This window comes from Heterocephalus glaber, unplaced genomic scaffold, assembly GCF_053883595.1.
Source record: "Heterocephalus glaber isolate CG9 unplaced genomic scaffold, H.glaber_assembly_v1.0 deba00001565, whole genome shotgun sequence".
NCBI lineage: Eukaryota > Metazoa > Chordata > Mammalia > Rodentia > Bathyergidae > Heterocephalus > Heterocephalus glaber.
Window position 1 is genome coordinate 521,994 of NW_028258352.1, and position 17,287 is coordinate 539,280.

Sequence of the window (17,287 nt, forward strand, 5' to 3'; positions counted from 1 at the left end):
TTATAGCAGCAGGTACTATGCACATACTTTATCTCTTTGTATTTGAAGAGAAAGATGATGTATAGCTTGTGACTAAGGTCACAATAAGTTATGGATAAGAACTCAAATTCAGTCCTTTGGCTAATATTAGCATCGCACTTGAATCATTCTCATAAAATAACACTACAGGGAAAATATAACAATACATCTAAAGAAAATGTTTATATGTATACATAGAAATAGAAATTAAAATAAATTAAGGAGAATTTAAAAATTCTTTCCATGATTATCAAATCATCTACTTCCCAATTCTTGCCTCATACAATATGAATCTCATTAAAATAAAAGTGATTCTGGGCCAGGGATACAGCTCAGTGGTGTCACGCCTGCCTGGCAAGCATTAAGGTCCTGAGTTCAATCCCCAGTACCACAATCAATCAATCAAAAATAAAAAGAAAGTGATTCCATTAAATCTAATGAAAAAATTTTTTTCCTAGTCTAATGAGTAGTCAATGATGATATTAGCTACCACTTACATGACACTTCCTAGGGGCTCAGCACTGTTAATAACTTTTCACTATCTCAATAGATTTTTCATAAAACTTTCATTAAAGAGGCATTATTATTAAACCTTTTCACTGAGAGAAAATATATTCAGCAAATGTAAACTGACTTCCTCATGGCAAGAATGTGAGAAAACTAGAATCTGTGTGTTTACTACAAGATTGGCTTCATTGTATACAAACAATACTTACTATCATATGATAAGATGTGTCCACTTTTGCCTTCATAAATAACATGGCCTTTGGATGCAGCTTCCTCTCTGCCTTTTTCAGGACTGCTCTCTTCAATGGGAATCCTAGAAATGGATCCCTTCACCAAAGCCTCAGTTGGTATGCCAGCCTGGGACAGAGCTGGGGTCCCCTGCCATCAAATCAAACACAGGAACCGAGAAAGTCACTTAGGGCTGGAGGAGGTGCAAGATATTCAGAAAATTTAACCTGCTCTACTGACAACCAGATTTGTATCTTCAAAGAGAACACGAGTACATGAGAAGAAATCAGACATTCAATTTTTTTTTGACATTCAATTTTTATAAACATAAAGAAATCCTGTACCTTCATTCTTGAACCCTGTCATAAAAACTTCTTAAACAATGCTAGGTGAATCAGCTTTGTTCCCCACCTCGTAGTTAAACTTCTGTTAAGGGAATTAACTTTCAGAAGTTTGCCTTAAGATTTAAAATCATGCAAATATGATAAAATGTTTACAAAATTTCTAATAAAAAGGTCTGACAAATTAAGTTTTAGTGTATTACAACTTTTACATTATAATAAGAGGAAAAAGAATTTTCAATTATTAAATTTCTAATGGGATAGCCCTTGATCATCATTAAGAGGATAGGAAAAGGGCCAGGGATTTAGCTCAGTGGTTTCGCCATCTGCTTCGCAAGCGCAAGGACCCGAGTTTGATCCCTGGTAACCGCCCCCCAAAAAAAACCCAGAAAAAAAAAAGTGTAGTGATAACATTTGTTCCACCACTTTAACCAATAGATTTGGGCTGGGGATTTAGCTCAATGGTTTCGCCACCTGCTGTGCCAGCAAGCGCAAGGACCCAAGTTCGATCCCCAGCACCAAAAAAAAAAAGAGGTGTTTTGTTTTGTAACACTTAGTTTAGATCATATCTGAATTTTCACCATCATTAATCCTTTTCTGGGTTGCCAATGACCATAGTCTTTTCATGCTTCCTTCAAGAGAAATGGTTCATGAAACCTAGTAGAATACTTTGCAAAAGTGAGCTGCTTGGGCTGAGTGTGGTGGCACACGCCTGTAGTCCCAGCACTCGGGAGGCTGAGGCAGAAGGACTGCTGTGAGTTCTAGGCCAGCCTAGGCTACATAGTGAGTACAAGGCCAGACTCAATTACATAGCAAGACTGTGTCTCAATAAACCAAAAAAAAAAAAGTGAGCTGCTTGGCAACTCCAACTGGGAGTGATGGGAGTAGAGGCCCACTGACACATGTAGGGCTCCTAATTTTCTCTGAGGGCCCCTAAAACTCCAGTGAGTATTATCTGAGACCACATTCATATAGCAAGGAGAGCAATAAGAATAATATATTTAACTCATCTAGTCATGAAATGAACTTAGTAGTAAACATCTGAAAATCCTAACACCCACCTCAGAAGTGCTCACGTCAAATGAACTGACATTTATAAACAAACAGATGAAACTTAACTTCATCTCACCTAATTCTTTACTATTTTGCTACTTAATGTCTGGATACTAGAATAAATAGAAAAAATATGAAAAAAATGTATAGGTCCATTTCTTTTTCTTTTGACCATATTAAAATGTTAGTCTGCTCTGAAAGCACATACTTCAGCCAAATGTGGAAGGAGAGATATGAAGAGTTAGTACGAAACTATCTGGATCACTATTATGTGTATACTATATGAACCATGTCTCAAGGAGGAATCACCTGGGAATCTTCTTAAAATAGAGATTCTAATTCATAAAGTCTGGAGTGAGGACTACATTTTTGCAATCTCCCAAGTAATGCTGATGCTCTGGTGCACAGACCACACTTACTAAGATCTCAGCAGAATCAAAGGAGGCTCAGAAAAAGATTGCTAGACCCACCTCTAAGATGAGACCTGAGGATTTATGTCTATCAACTTTCCAAGTGATACTGATGGTACTGGCTTACTGACCACACTTTAAGAAACACTGTGCTAGGGAACAGGAACAAGACAAACAAGAGAAAATATGTGACAGTATGTGCAAAAGCATGTGTCAATACACAAAAATAGTTTATAATGATTTATCCAAACAGAATTTTCCCTTACTATATCTACATGATCAAAGAAGCTAAGGACTTTTATATTACAATTTAAAATTAACATCAAATTGAGGAAAATGAACTTAAATTAATGAAAAATGGCCTTCATAGTGAGATACATCCTCAGCTCTTTTTTATTTTAAGACAGGTTCTGAGTCATTAAATTGCTCTGTCTGGGACTGAACCTGTGATCCTCTTGCCATAGCTTCCCAGAGTGCTGGGAGTGCAGCATGCATGACCATGCCTAGCTGGAAAAAACCGGTGATATATTTAGCCCAAAACTGGGAGAAGATATTTGACCTTTTGTGCTTTTGTCAACACCACCCACATTCCTTATTTCACATTAGATTCAAACAATGTAGCTTATGAGATTACAGACCTACAAAGGGCTAAAGCAAGCATATTACGTGAAATGATCTTGATTTTTATTTAAGCTGAATATATGGTAAAAGTTTTGCCAGGAAGACAGTAAGAGCTACAACAATAAAGCATGTTTCTTCTGCCATTTTGCAAACAATTTTTTTCAAATGAACCACTGCATAAAAATATAGCTTGTGGTTAAATTGATCACATTATGCAGACGGTTTGTAGATCTGCTGTTTATTATCACTGAGACCCAGATCCATAATCTAGAGAAATGAATAACTCAACTACAGAACTATACTGATGGAAAAGCCAAAGCTCTTGAGACATCTAGATTTTTCTTAGTTATTGTATAGTACATTTGAGATGATAATTAACCTGAGTGATAGAGCCCCGTAGAGATGGGATGCTCTCTACTGAAATTTTGCTGGTTGGAGTTCCCCGAGTTATACTTCCTTCTTGGATGGCTCCTGTGGTACCTGAATAAAAACAAAATCATTAACAAATTACCCTCCTTATCTCTGGCCCAAGAGAAACTGAAAGAACCAGAAAACTGGCCTGTACTTGGTAGAAAAAGAAGAGGGGGCCACTACTGAAACGTACGTCTAAAATAATAACTTAATTATTTAAAGGGACTGTTGAAATAAGGAACTTCAGTGTTTTCTGTTATGTTTTTGCACAGTGTTGAGATCAGCTTCCTTGCCTCACACATAATAAGCAAAGTGCTCTAACACTGAGCTATACGCATAGCCAAACTTCAAAGTTTTAAAATCATTTTTACATGGTAAAAAACCCTAAATTTAGAATTTAAAGGCAATAACTTGAAAACTTGTCATTAAGTGTCTTTGTCAAATTGGTCATGATCTTACCTCTGACCACACCTTCATGCTGGGCCCTGACCAATAAACCTTCAGGTTGGGAATTTTGGCTTCGGGGAGAAAATTCTTCCTGCTTGATGTAGGGCAAAGTAGCTGTGGATGAAACCAAGGGAAATATGAAGAAATCAAATAATGAATTATTGGCTGTGATGCTATAAATATAGGTGTATTATAACTTTATTAACTCACTGACCTGATTTGGTAGATTCTTGTTGCCGTGGCAATCCGAGAGAAATAGACCCCACTGAGGGTTTAGCTGTTTCTTGAGTATAGGAAGCCTGATTATGAGAAGTCAGATAAGTGCCAGGTGTTCCCTATAACACAATTTTAAAAGACTAAACACTGTCCTTTTTCAGGGTCATTTATAAAGTCAATGTTCACATTTGTTTATAAAACTTTATACCCTTGCCACCTAAAATCAAGAAAAGTATTTGTAAAGCAAGAAAAACTTTAGCATAGATTAAATTCCTAAAAATTTTAAGGGCAGTAAGACATGTTTTCTGACATTACCATGAATTACATGTAGGTAATATTTACTATTAATAAATTACATAAAGCACTGAAACTGCACTCAGAATGCAAGCTACTACTATGAACGTTTTTTCCCCTCTTAAAAATGCTATGGGGAAGCTGGGTGTGGTGGTGCATGCCTGTAATCCTAGCTCTTGGCTGACTGAGACAGGAGGATTGCAGAGTTTGAGGTCAGCCTGGGCTACACAGTGAATTCAATACCAGCATCAACTATGGTATACAGTGAGATCCTATCTCATAAAAAAACAAAAGCTACAAAGAATGAGATCAGCAAAAATGGTAAGACTTCTGAAAGCTCTCCTGCAATAAGAACATCAGCAAAAACCAAGATCAACCTTTAAAGAACTCTAGAAATTAATCAAATTTACACAAATCTAGGAGCATTTATTTAAGACTAATAGATGAATCTAGGAAAGAACCATGAGTTTTATCATTTAATGTACTTTACTGCCACTTCCATCCTCCCCTCTAAGCTGTGTGGGAGTCTTAAAACCAAATAGCCTAGCTGGGGATTTAGCTCAGTGGTTTCGCTGCCTGCTGCATAAGCGCAAGGACCAGAGTTCGATCCCTGCTACCAAAAAAAACAAAACAAAAAACAAATAGCCCACAATCATGGTGCAAACCAGCAGCCTGGCAGGCACCTAAGGGGAAAGAACAAGAATAGAGGTTATTAAAAACCTAATTCAGAGACAACTCTCATTATTTAACTTCTCTGGTGGGTCTCTAGGATGCTCCATTAATAAAGCTGTGTTTATTTGACCTACCTGGGGATGGGGAAAAGATGTAGGCTTGTCAAAAATGGAGGCAACCACCACCTGCCCTGCAAGTGCGAGGACCCGAATTCGATCCCCGGTACCAAAAGAAAATGGAGGCAAATGATGAACTTCTCTCTGCCTGAAATATTCAGAAAGCTTAAAAGAAAAAGTGACATGTTCACAAGGATTGAAAAGTTCCAATATATTCCTGGGTACCTAGAAAGCTATGTGCACAAGGCTGTGCATGTGCCTAGGAAGTCATGAGAAGGTCCTGAGCTTTCATCTCTGACTGATCTTAAGACTCTGTAAAGCAAGAAGCGAGCCCTTAAAGCAGAACGGTCAACTGGCTGGCTGAGTGCTGACAGCATGCCTCATCACACTAAACAGTCCCTCAGCAAAGACTTAGAAAGGCTGGTTTTAGACAATAAAGGAAATCTCTGTTCAATTATCAACTGTTCATTACGCTAACCAAGGGTAGACTTCAGTGGCCACACATGACAAATAATACAGACTTTACAGAATGAATTCAGAAAAGTCAATAACCAAATTACAGGAAAACAAAGCTAAAACAAGCCCTAGGGGGATAGGATCTCTAAGAGTTGTTACATGTAAAATGTCCAGTTTTGGACCCAAAATTACAAGAGATTAAAAGAAACAAGAAAATGTAAACCATAAACATGAAATGAAGAAATGAATAGAAACTGTCCCTAAGGTCTATAAGACAAAGGCTACACAGAGAACTATAGGAAATCATGTCCAAGAGTTAAGTATATACAAGTAATGACTGACCAAACACAGAATACCAACAAAGAGAAAGAAATCATAAAAATGAACAAAACAAAACAAAAAAACAAAACAAAACAAAACAAATGAACAAAACAAATTCTAGGACTGAAAATTATCTAGGGGTGGAGAGAGGAGTCTGTTAGCAAACTACAAATGGAAAGAAACATATAAGGATCTATGAAACATTTAAAATTGTGTTAACATTATACATAACAGTGAAATACATCCAGCCTTCCTTCAAAAATCAGCAAGAAACTCATGTTCATATTGAGCACTTCTATCCTATATTGCACAGAAAGTTCTCTACTAGCCAATGGAGTAAAACACAAAGAAATAAAGAGTGAAAGCTGTAAGGAAGAAATAGAACTTTTTATTTCCAGATGATATACATAATAAAAAATCCTAAGAAATCTACCAAAACAAAACAACCCCACTAGAAGCACTAAGTGAAATGTCACAAGTGAGCAAGCCAAGATACAAAAATCAACTGCATTCCTATAAACAGACATATTTCATATTGTATGCCACAGGTACTGTTTTTTAGAATTGAAGGTAATTTTTGGTAATCCTGAGTTAAGCAAGTTTATTAGTGCTATTTTTTCCAGTAGCTCAGATGACTGCTAGCATTTTCTAGCAGCAAAGTATTTTAATTAAGATATGTACATTTTTTGATGTTATAGCACACTTTAAAAACTATATTATAATGTAAACATAACTTCTACATGCAATAGAGAATGAAAAAATTCTTCTGTCTTGTTCTACAGAGATACAGTATTTGACGTATTGCAATGGTCCGGGACCAAACTATCTCCAAGGTATGCCAGAACTGGAACATGCAAATTTTAAAGATAGTATCATTTCTAAAAACATAAAGTAATGAAATAACCAAACATAAGTATAACAAAATACGCACACCACCTCTAAAGTGAAAACTACAAGACAATGCTGAAAGAAATTAAAGATCTGGAAACAGAAAGACAAATACATATGCTCATGGACTACAAAATTCAATACTGTTAAGATGTCTATTTCTACTCCCAAACTGATAGGCAGATTTATTCCGGTAACAGCCAAAATCCCAGCAGGTATTTTTTTTTTTAAAGAAACTGAAACACTGATTATATAACCTATATGGAAATGCAAAAGACAGAATAATTGGAACATTTTTCACGAACAATAACAAGACTAAACATTAAATAATTTTAAAACTTACAGTCATCAAAATTGAGACAAAAACTTGGCAAGTCACTCAGGGAAATGGCACTAATAGACTCAAACTTTTAGTTAATGGTGTTTTTTTGGTTTTTTGTGGGTTTTTTGGTACCGGGGATCAAACTCGGGACCTTGTGCTTTCAAGGCAGGTGGCAGAACCACTGAGCTAAATCCCCAGTCTTTAGTTAATGGTTTTTAACAAAAGCACTAAAAGCAATCAAATAAGGAAAGAAAAGACTTTTCAACCAATGTTCCCAGAACTAGAAATCCAAATGGAAAAACAAATGCCTATCTAGACATCATAATGTACAAATATTTAACTTGAGACTAATCACAAGCCTTAATAAATATAAAAGCCAAAACAATAAACTGTGGATAAGAAACAAGAATATTTCACAAACTTGGAGCAGGCAAAGATTTCCTAACAAAGTGTAACTAACCAAAGGAGAGAAAAATATTATATACTGATTACATCAAAAATTAAAACTTCTCATCAAGACACTCAAAGAAAATATACAGAAAAGTCACAAACAGAAAAAACATTTCTAATGTATATATATGTAACAAAGAACTTTGAATTATATAAAGAACTACTAAAATCCAGTAAAAGAATTAATAAAATTGGATAATTTGACTTAGAGATAGGTTGAATATCTCTTACTCAAAATGCTTGAGACCAGAAGTGAGACCAGAGTTTGGATATTTTTACAGATTTTGGAATATCTGCATCTGTCTAATAAGATATCTTGGGGATGGTACTGAATTGAAAACACAAGTCATTTATACTCGATATATACCTTAAACACGTGGCCTAAAGATAATTTTATGCAACACTTTTAATGTGCCTGTATTTTGACTACAATCTGTTATATAAGGTCAGTGTAGAATTTTTCACTTGTGGTATTTCAGATTTTGGAGCATTTCAGATTCAAATATTCAGATTAGGGATACTCAACCAGAAGTCACTTCAGAATCAGAAATACAGATGGTCAATTAGCACACAACAAAGTGCTGAACATGGGTTTGCTGTCATGAAGAAACAAAATATAACTGCTGTGAGATATAACACACCTTCTAAGTACTGTATACCTAAAATGAAAAACACTGACAAGAGCAACTTGGTCTTATACATTGCTAGTGGCTATGTAAAATTGTAGGACCACTCTGTAAAATTATGAAGTAAAACATATACCCAGAAATTCTACTCGCAGGTAATTATACAAGAGAAATAAAAATGTATGTCCACCAAGAACATACTACATAAATGGAAAGCAGTTTTATTCACAGGAGTCAAAAACTATAAACAACTCAGGATCCCCTCAACAGAAAAATGAATAGACAAACCAGTATGTTCATTATTCAGCAAATAAAAGGCAACTGATTATAGACAAAAACCTGGATAAATCCCTAAAACCATTATGCTGAGACAGACATGACAGACACAGAAGAATGAGACTGTATGATTCCATTCATACTAAGTTCTACAAGAGGCAAGACTAATCTATGACAAGAGAAAGTAAAATAGTGGTTGCTTCAGTCAGTAGGAAGGGAGACTGCCTAGGAAGGAAAGGAGAAAACTTTCTAAGGGGATAGAAATGTTCAATAACTTCTCAATGATATGGCTACCGTTGTACACATGACTGAAAATTGATTTAACTGCTAATATCAGGCCATATCAGAGTTTAAGTACTGTAAAGACAGTTTTAGTGGCCAAAGTAAAATATGGCTTTTAATACCAACCACCTACAATTTAATATTTAGAGCCTTTAAAATATTCAACAAATATATGAGAATGAATTCCATTTTCATTTACATTACACCAACAGTTATGTGCCTTTGGTAAATTAAACCAAGTGGTATGTCATGCCACTCAATCTGGGTGTATAACTCATTGAAAATTCCTGTGTGTTCCACGGAATATACTAATTACTGCATTTTCTGTTCATTGTCTCTGGCAGTTTCATATTCAGACAGATTATTGCTTATTAGTATAGTGACAAATTAGCATGAGAGAGAGGAAAAAGTTTTACCAAAGTAATGTTCAACAGAAAATATGCCATAAAGAAGAACCATTTTACCTGTGAGATGGAGCCTCCCATTATAAAAGATGGTTTTTCTGAAGCCACTGTGGTTTTGGAAGATGGGATAAGAGGAGGCGGTGGCCTGGTTGGTCGAGTAGTTGAAAGCCGAACCCCTTCAGGCAGATTAGTTATCATTTGATGTGGAGCGGGCTGGAGGACTTTAAAAAGGAAAATATGATTTGAAATAGTTAATTGCCACGGGCTATCTCAGTCACTCCTAAATTTTTTAATCACAAATTAAATTCTAAGTATGAGATGAGAAGCAAAGGATGAACAGTTCTATTTTTAAATTTTCTGTCACATATTCAAGTCTCAATAGCATTTGTGAGGTTGAAGCATACCTTTCAAACCAGAGCTTCTGATGCTCACTATAACCATTTGTCCTCAGCAAAGGCAAGTATCAATGCTCACTATCTTTTTTCCTCAATCACTTTAGAGCCCTCAAAACAGAGGTGAGCAAAAGGAAAGCTTCTGAGAAACAGCTCCTGTTACTACTTTGTAGCATGGGGAGACTGGGCTGACAATCCCATTACATATCCTTTTTGCATCTGGCATAATCTGAGAAATATTTATGGATTCTGGCTCTCACAGAAAACTCAAATTTCTGGAGGGGATAAAAGACTCAAGATTTTTGCAAAGTACATATTCTCTTAAAAGAAAAGCCAGTCAATGTCACAATATAAATGCATGAAACAAAAATTTCCCAGTGGCCCAGTGAAACTCAACTGAATACAACTGATAATGGAATGCAGAGAAACAAAGTCATTTTAAAACAGCAAGGATATGTCCTGGAAGAGCAGTTTATTTGCAAGATTAAAACACCCACATGGACCATCTACGGGTAGATGGCAGCAGCTACTGCACAGAGGGGCAAAATTTACCTGGCAGGACACTATAGCGGGCTCCACTCCTATAGGGCTATGGAGCAGCTTTACTGACTTCTCTTGGAGACAGCCTACACAGTGAGGCTGACCTTGCTGCGGTACTGTGCACCTATGCTTCTTGTTCTAGAGCACATCTGACCTCAGCATAAGGCATATAGGTAACTGATTTTCCTATGAAAGTTAAAGTTATCAAAATGAAGGAATTAAAATTAAAATTAAAATAGTAAGTGTAAAAGGAACGAGCCCACACTATCCAGGGGCAGATCCATCTGTATGCTATTAACAGGGTCTAAAACTCTTATGGGGAAATCCACTCCTTGAGTGGTTAAGAAACCCTGTAAATCTAAATCTGCTATGTATGCAATATCACTATGACCTAACAAAAATCCTCAAAAATTCAATTACAATTTTTCCCTTTAAAGAACAGTGAAATTCTCTTTCCTCTTATAATGAATGTTTTGACATGCAATAAAATTACAACAGGCAAACATCAGATTATCAAGCAATTCTGTGAACTGAAGACTGGCCTGAATTAGAGGTTAGCTCTTTGAGGATTTCAACTCATAATTAGCTTGTTGATGTTCACTGCTTAATATTTGAAAAGGAAATCTAAGAAATGGAAGAAGTCTTTTTCAAAAGATGTAGGTCACTAAAACTTGGAAACAGCCCAAATGCCCATCAACTGGAGACTGGATAAAGAAAATGTGTTTTTTTAATAAAATGGAGTACTACTCAGCCATAAAAAATGAGAAATTAGAGACATTTATAGCTAAGTGGATGCACATTGAGGCAATACTCTCAAGTGAAATAAATAGGACACACATGTGTAAATACCAAATAGTTTCTCTGGTGTGAGAAACTGAAAGTGTAAATAAGCACTAAATATATAATAGGTAATGTGAAATAGGAACAAAAGGGGCAAAGGGGAAGGAAGTGGGGGGGCCAGAGGAAAGGATAGAAGGGAATGGGATTAATATAAGAAAATGGAAAAATAGGTACAAAATCTTTGTAAATAGGGAGGAATGGAGGGGTTGAAGGGAGGGCTGGGCAAGGGTGAAAAATAAGAACCAAGAGAGACTATGTAAAGGTGCAAATTTCCAATTGATGAATGTCATTATATTGTATACCTAAAATGTACCAATGATTAGAATGAATAATCGATAATGTAAAATAGGAAGAAAAGGTCCAAAGGGGTAGGGGTAGTGGGAGGGGCAGGGGAAAGGAAGAAAGGGAAAGGAAAAATGATGAGAAATGGGAAAAATGGAAATAAAGTCTTTGTAAATAGGGAAGGGTGGAGGGCGTGAAGGGAGGGCTAGGAATGGGGAAAAAATAAGAACCAAGATGCATTATGTAAAGGTACAATTCCCAATGAGAAATGTAATTGTGTTGTATACCTACAATGTACCAATAAAAGAACTTAGTATAAATTAAAAAAAAAAAAATGATGTAGGTCAAGTTAATCCAAAAATCCTACATAAGACATAAATTATGAGTCTACCTGTAATAATACTAATGAAAACAATCACCACATATTTTTAAAAAGTTTAAATATTTATGATTTCAGAAATGTAGACATATTAAGATAATATATATGTATGTATGTAATATATATATATATTTTAAGTTTTAAAAATAAAATTGCTGGGTGTGGAGGCATGTGCCCATCATGCCAGCATTAGGGAGGCTTAAGCAGTAGGTTTGCTGAGTTCAAAGCCAGACTGAAAAGAAGCAAGACCCTGTCTGAAAAAAAACCCCAAAGATACACTGTAGTATTTTTGAGAATCAGAAAAGTACAAAGTAAATATCGTCTGCAATTCTACATAGATTTGTAGCATGTTAATGTCAGCCAGACCAAATTCCAATTCATTTTGTTACTCTTTCCATTTCCTGGTCTTCTCCATTTATCCTTCCAGGTAAATTTAGATTTAAAACCATTTTGAATAATTCCTCCCAGGATATAAGAAAATGGAAACACATCCCTTGTTCCTGGGTAGGAAGAACCAATATAGTGAAAATGGCCATACTTCCAAAACTACAATATAGATTTAATGCAATGCCTATTGAAATTCCAACAATATACTTCACAGAACCAGAGAAAACAATCCAAAAATTCATTTGGAACCAGAAGAGACCTAGAACAGCAAAAGCAATTCTAGGCAACAGAGACATGGCTGGGGGTATTACAATCCCCAACTTCAAACTATACTACAAAGCTATGGTGATAAAAACAGCATGGTACTGGCAAAGAAACAGACCTGAAGATCAGTGGAATAGATTAGAAAATGCAGAAATAACTCCAGACATACTAGGCCACCTCATTTCTGACAAAGTAGCCAACCACCCTTATTGGAGGAAAGATAGCCTATTTAATAAATGGTGTTGGAAAAACTGGATTTCAACCTTCCAAAGATTAAAACTAGACCTATACCTATCACCATGCACCTAAGATTGAAGTGGATTAAAGATCTAAATATTAAGACAGAAACACTAAACTTGCTGGAAGATAAGTTAGGTAGAACTCTTGAAGACATTGGCATAGGAAAAGACTTTATGAACAAAACCTCAGTAGCACAGGAACTAGAACAAAGAATCAACAACTGGGACCTCATCTTATTAAAAAGCTTCTGTGCTTTAAGAGAAACCACCAACCTACAAGGAGACAACCTACAATGAGACAACCTACAAGAGACAACCTACAAGGTGAGAAAAAAATTTTAGCAGCTGTACCTTAGACAAAGGACTACTATCTAGAATATATAAAGAACTGAAAAAAATCAGACCCCACAAATTTAAAAACTCAATTCAAAAATGGGTATTTGAAATGAACAGACATTTCTCAGACAAAGTATTAAAAGCAGCAAATAAATATATGAAAAAATGCTCAAAATCACTGGTCATTCGAGAGATGCAGATGAAAAAAACACTGAGATTCCACCTCACCCCAGAAAGAATGGCTGCTATCAAGAAATCAACCAATAACAAATGTTGGCGGGGGTGTGGGGAGAAAGGAACCCTTCTCCATTGTCGGTGGGAGTGCAGACTGGTGCACCCACTATGGAAATCAGTATGGAGATACCTCAAAGAACTAGGGCTAGAGGTCCCATTTGACCCACCTATTCCCCTGCTGGGTGTCTTCCCCAAAGAATTAAAAGAATCATACCACAGCAACGTAGGTGCACCTATGTTTATGGCAGCACAGTTTGTAATGGCTAAAGCTTGGAAATAGCCCAAGTGCCCATCAACTGGAAACTGGATAAAGAAGATGTGGGGGGTTTTGGGGGTTTTTTTTGATACCGGGGATCGAACTCGGGTCCTTGTGCTTGCGGGGCAGGCGGCAGAACCACTGAGGTAAATCCCCAGCCCTAGATGTGGTATTTTTTATAAAATGGAGTACTACTCAGCCATAAAGAATGAGAAACTAGAGACATTTATAGCTAAATGGATGCATATTGAGGCCATACTCAAGTGAAATAAATAGCATACACATGTATAAATACCAACTAGTTTCTCTAGTGTGAGAAACTGAAAGTATAAATAAGAATTAAAATGATTAAAATGAATAACTGATAATCTGAAATAGGAAGAAAAGGTCCAACGGTGTAGGGGTGGTGGGAGGGGAAGGGGAAAGGAAAGAAGGGAAAGGAAAAATTATGAGAAAAGAAAAGAAAAAGGAAACAAAGTCTATGTAAATAGAGAAGAGTGGAGGGGGTGAAGGGCGCACAAGTAATGGGGAAAAAATAAGAACCAAGATACATCATGTTCAGGTACAAGCACCTAATGATAAATGTAAACATACTGTATACCTAAAATGTACCAATAAAAGGATTTAAGGAAAAAATAATAATTCCTCCTAAACAAAGTGTCACTGGAATTTTCATTTCACATAAATCAAATTTATGAGTAAATACAGAACAGTTGACACCTTATAAGACACAATTCTTTACATAAGGAACCTCATTTTTATAATATAGGTTTGTATATTTGTTAAAAATGATTCCTAGGTAATTCATATTCTGTTGCCAGGAAAATCATCTTTCATGTATATGGGTTTGTGTATGTATACTACATATGCATCTGAATACTGCACAAATACAGAAAAGATGTGCATTTCAATGCCACAACTTCTTTTGGTACCAGAGATCGTACTCAGGACCTTGCACTTGCAAGGCAGGCGGCAGCACCACTGAGCTAAATCCCTGGCCCTATAACAACTTTTTAAAAGAAATGTAATGAACTTTTCTTGAAGCTTTAATAACTTTTCAATTGATTCCTTTATGCTTTCTACGTGGGCAACCTTATCCTATAAATAATTTTGTCTTCGTCCTTCAAATACCTAAACATGTGTTTTCTTTACTATTCTCTATTAATAAATAGTGGGTATTCTGGTAGTTCCTACTTAAAGGGAAGATCTCTAGCACTTTACTATTAAGTGTTAAGGTCTACACTTGGTTTCACATAAAAGCTCATTATAAGGCATAAAAATTTCATTCACTTACTAAGATGTTTTTTTAAAATTATAAACTATTATACTATTTCCAACTAACATTCAAATGGCAGGCACTGTGCATTCCATGAAATATTATCATGTACCCTTCACAACCAATGGGATTAACTCCCTTTTACAGATGAGGCACCTAAGGTTCAGAAGAATTACACCTAATGGCTCAACCAAGGTGACACTACCAGGAATTTGTTTGAAAGGAGTATAATAAAACTCTGCGCTCTAAACCACAGTGCAATAGTGTGTCACTAATGGACTGAAGGATGAATTTTGGGCCTCAGTGTGTCAATTAAGAAGAAGGTACTCTTTCTTTCTTTGATATATTAATACTGAATACATTTCTGAAATCATTTCTTCCTTCCTACAAAATTTAACATGAAATTGTATTAAAAATTCAACACCTGATTGTTGTACTCTCTTCTAGTAGGTTTGTAATTAATGTAAAATCGATTGGTCATATTAGATTTTTGGGGTACTGGGGATAGAACTCAGGTCCTTGCACTTGCGAGGTAGGCGGGGAAACCACTGAGCTAAATCCCCAGCCCTAGATTTTTTTTTAATGACAGAAATTTAGATAGTTTTGACACAAGAGGAGGCTTCTGGGCTGCCGTACTACCCCCGGGAGCCCAGAGGAGGATGAGCCACTCCCAAGGCACAAGAGGAGGCTTCCAGGTTGCCGAACCACCCCCGCAGGCACAGAGAAGGTGAGTCGCATGGGCGCCAGCAGCAACCCCCACCACTGCCCTCGAAATGAGAAGACATGTAAACAAGTTTCAAAACCAGACTTCCAGATCGCCTAAAACAACCCCAAAGGGAAAGGAGATAGAACATTGTGATACTAAACCACCCGGACTCCCTGAACTGGCAACAAAAGAGGATCTGGAAAAAATGAAATCAGAAATAATTTCTCGGATAACAACAGAGATTGTGCCCATAGTGCAAGACATGATTAATGAATCTAGAGAGTTCACAGATAAAAAAGAAAGAGGAGCTGAGGAACATGATGCAATCCCAACAAAGGAAACAAATGGAATCCATAAAACAGATGCAAACAGATTTCCAGGAGATTAAAAACTCCACTGAAAGTCTATGCAGCAGAATGAGCCAATGTGAGGACAGAATTTCAGATATAGAAGATAAGATTGCAATTAGTGATGGGGAAAAGAAAAATTTCTTTAAAATTTTAAGGGACCATGAGAAATCAATCCAGCAGCTGCTGGATGATGAAAAGAAGAATAACATAAGACTGATGGGACTCAATGAAGAAACAGGAGAGAGTACAGATGACATAAAAAAAACTTCACAGAAGTGATGACAGAAAACTTCCCAAGCAGGGGAAAAGAACTTGACATACATATAAGTGAGGCATATAGGACTCCAAGTAGCTGAGATCAAAAAAAAATCTACACACAGGCATATAATAGTTAAGATTCCAGAAACCCAACAGCAAAATTCTACAAGCAGTTAGAGAAAAGAAACAAATCACATACAAAGGAAAGCCCATCAGAATCACAGCAGACTTCTCAATGCAAACCCTCAAAGCAAGAAGAGTTTGGAGTGACATATTTCAAGCCCTAAGGGAAAACAGCCTCCAACCCAGGTTGATGTACCCTGAAAAATTATCTTTCAAAATTGATGCAGAAATAAGATACTTTCATGACAAAGAGCACCTTAGGAACTTCATGAATACCAAACCAGCACTCCAAAAAATTTTAGACAATACGCTAGGAAAAGACAATGAGGATCACAACCCCAGGAAGCCCAGCAGAATGAATCAGTTGGGCGTGACAAGAAATTAAAAGCAAAGGGGGAGAATCCAATAAAGAGAAAAAGTCATGACAATGATAAATCAATATGTATGAGTTATATCCATCAATGTTAATGGTCTCAACTCACCAATCAAAAGAAATAGACTGACAGAATGAGTCACGAAGCAAGACCCAACAATATGCTGAATACAAGAAATTCATTTAATTCAAAAAGAAACTCATAGTCTGAAAGTTAAAGGGTGGAAAACAATACTCCAAGTGACAGGACCCCCCACCCAAGAAAAAAGCAGGAGTACCTATTCTCTTTGCAGATCAAGTGGATTTCAAACAAAAATCTGACACACTCTGGTCCCAAGAATTTCAGATAAGGGATACTCAACTTGTATGTACAAATCTATTGTGAACATGTGTTTTCATTCCTCTCAAGTAAAAACTTAAGAACAGGACTGTTGGTTCTTAACAATAATACAAGAGGGCTGGGGATTTAGCTCAGTGGTTCTGGCGCCTGCCTCGCAAGCGCAAGGTCCCGAGTTCGATCCCCGGTACCAAAAAACAAAACAAAAACCGTAATACAAGAAATTTCTATATTGTTTTCCAAAATGGTTTTATCATTTTACATTCACATTAGCAGTATTAGAAAGTTCTACCTGGTTCACACCTAAGCTGACATTTGTTCTTTTAAAACTTTTAACTTCATCTCCCTAATGAGTG

General features: G+C 36.4%; 1 protein-coding gene across 24 annotated transcripts in view; it reads right to left on the minus strand.

The window, feature by feature from the left end:
- Ncor1 (nuclear receptor corepressor 1) overlaps window positions 1–17,287 on the minus strand; it is a 164,246-nt gene that overhangs the window by 36,761 nt on the left and 110,198 nt on the right. For 23 of the 24 annotated variants that reach the window (XM_087192061.1, XM_087192066.1, XM_087192065.1 and 20 more), the window contains 5 exons: window positions 9,420–9,580; window positions 4,251–4,371; window positions 4,049–4,150; window positions 3,558–3,658; window positions 735–903 (listed from right to left, as the gene is read on the minus strand). In XM_087192061.1, coding sequence (XP_087048187.1) covers window positions 735–903; window positions 3,558–3,658; window positions 4,049–4,150; window positions 4,251–4,371; window positions 9,420–9,580 — 654 coding nt within the window. The remainder of the gene's footprint in view (window positions 1–734; window positions 904–3,557; window positions 3,659–4,048; window positions 4,151–4,250; window positions 4,372–9,419; window positions 9,581–17,287) is intronic. The other variant, XM_087192068.1, reaches the window with a different exon arrangement.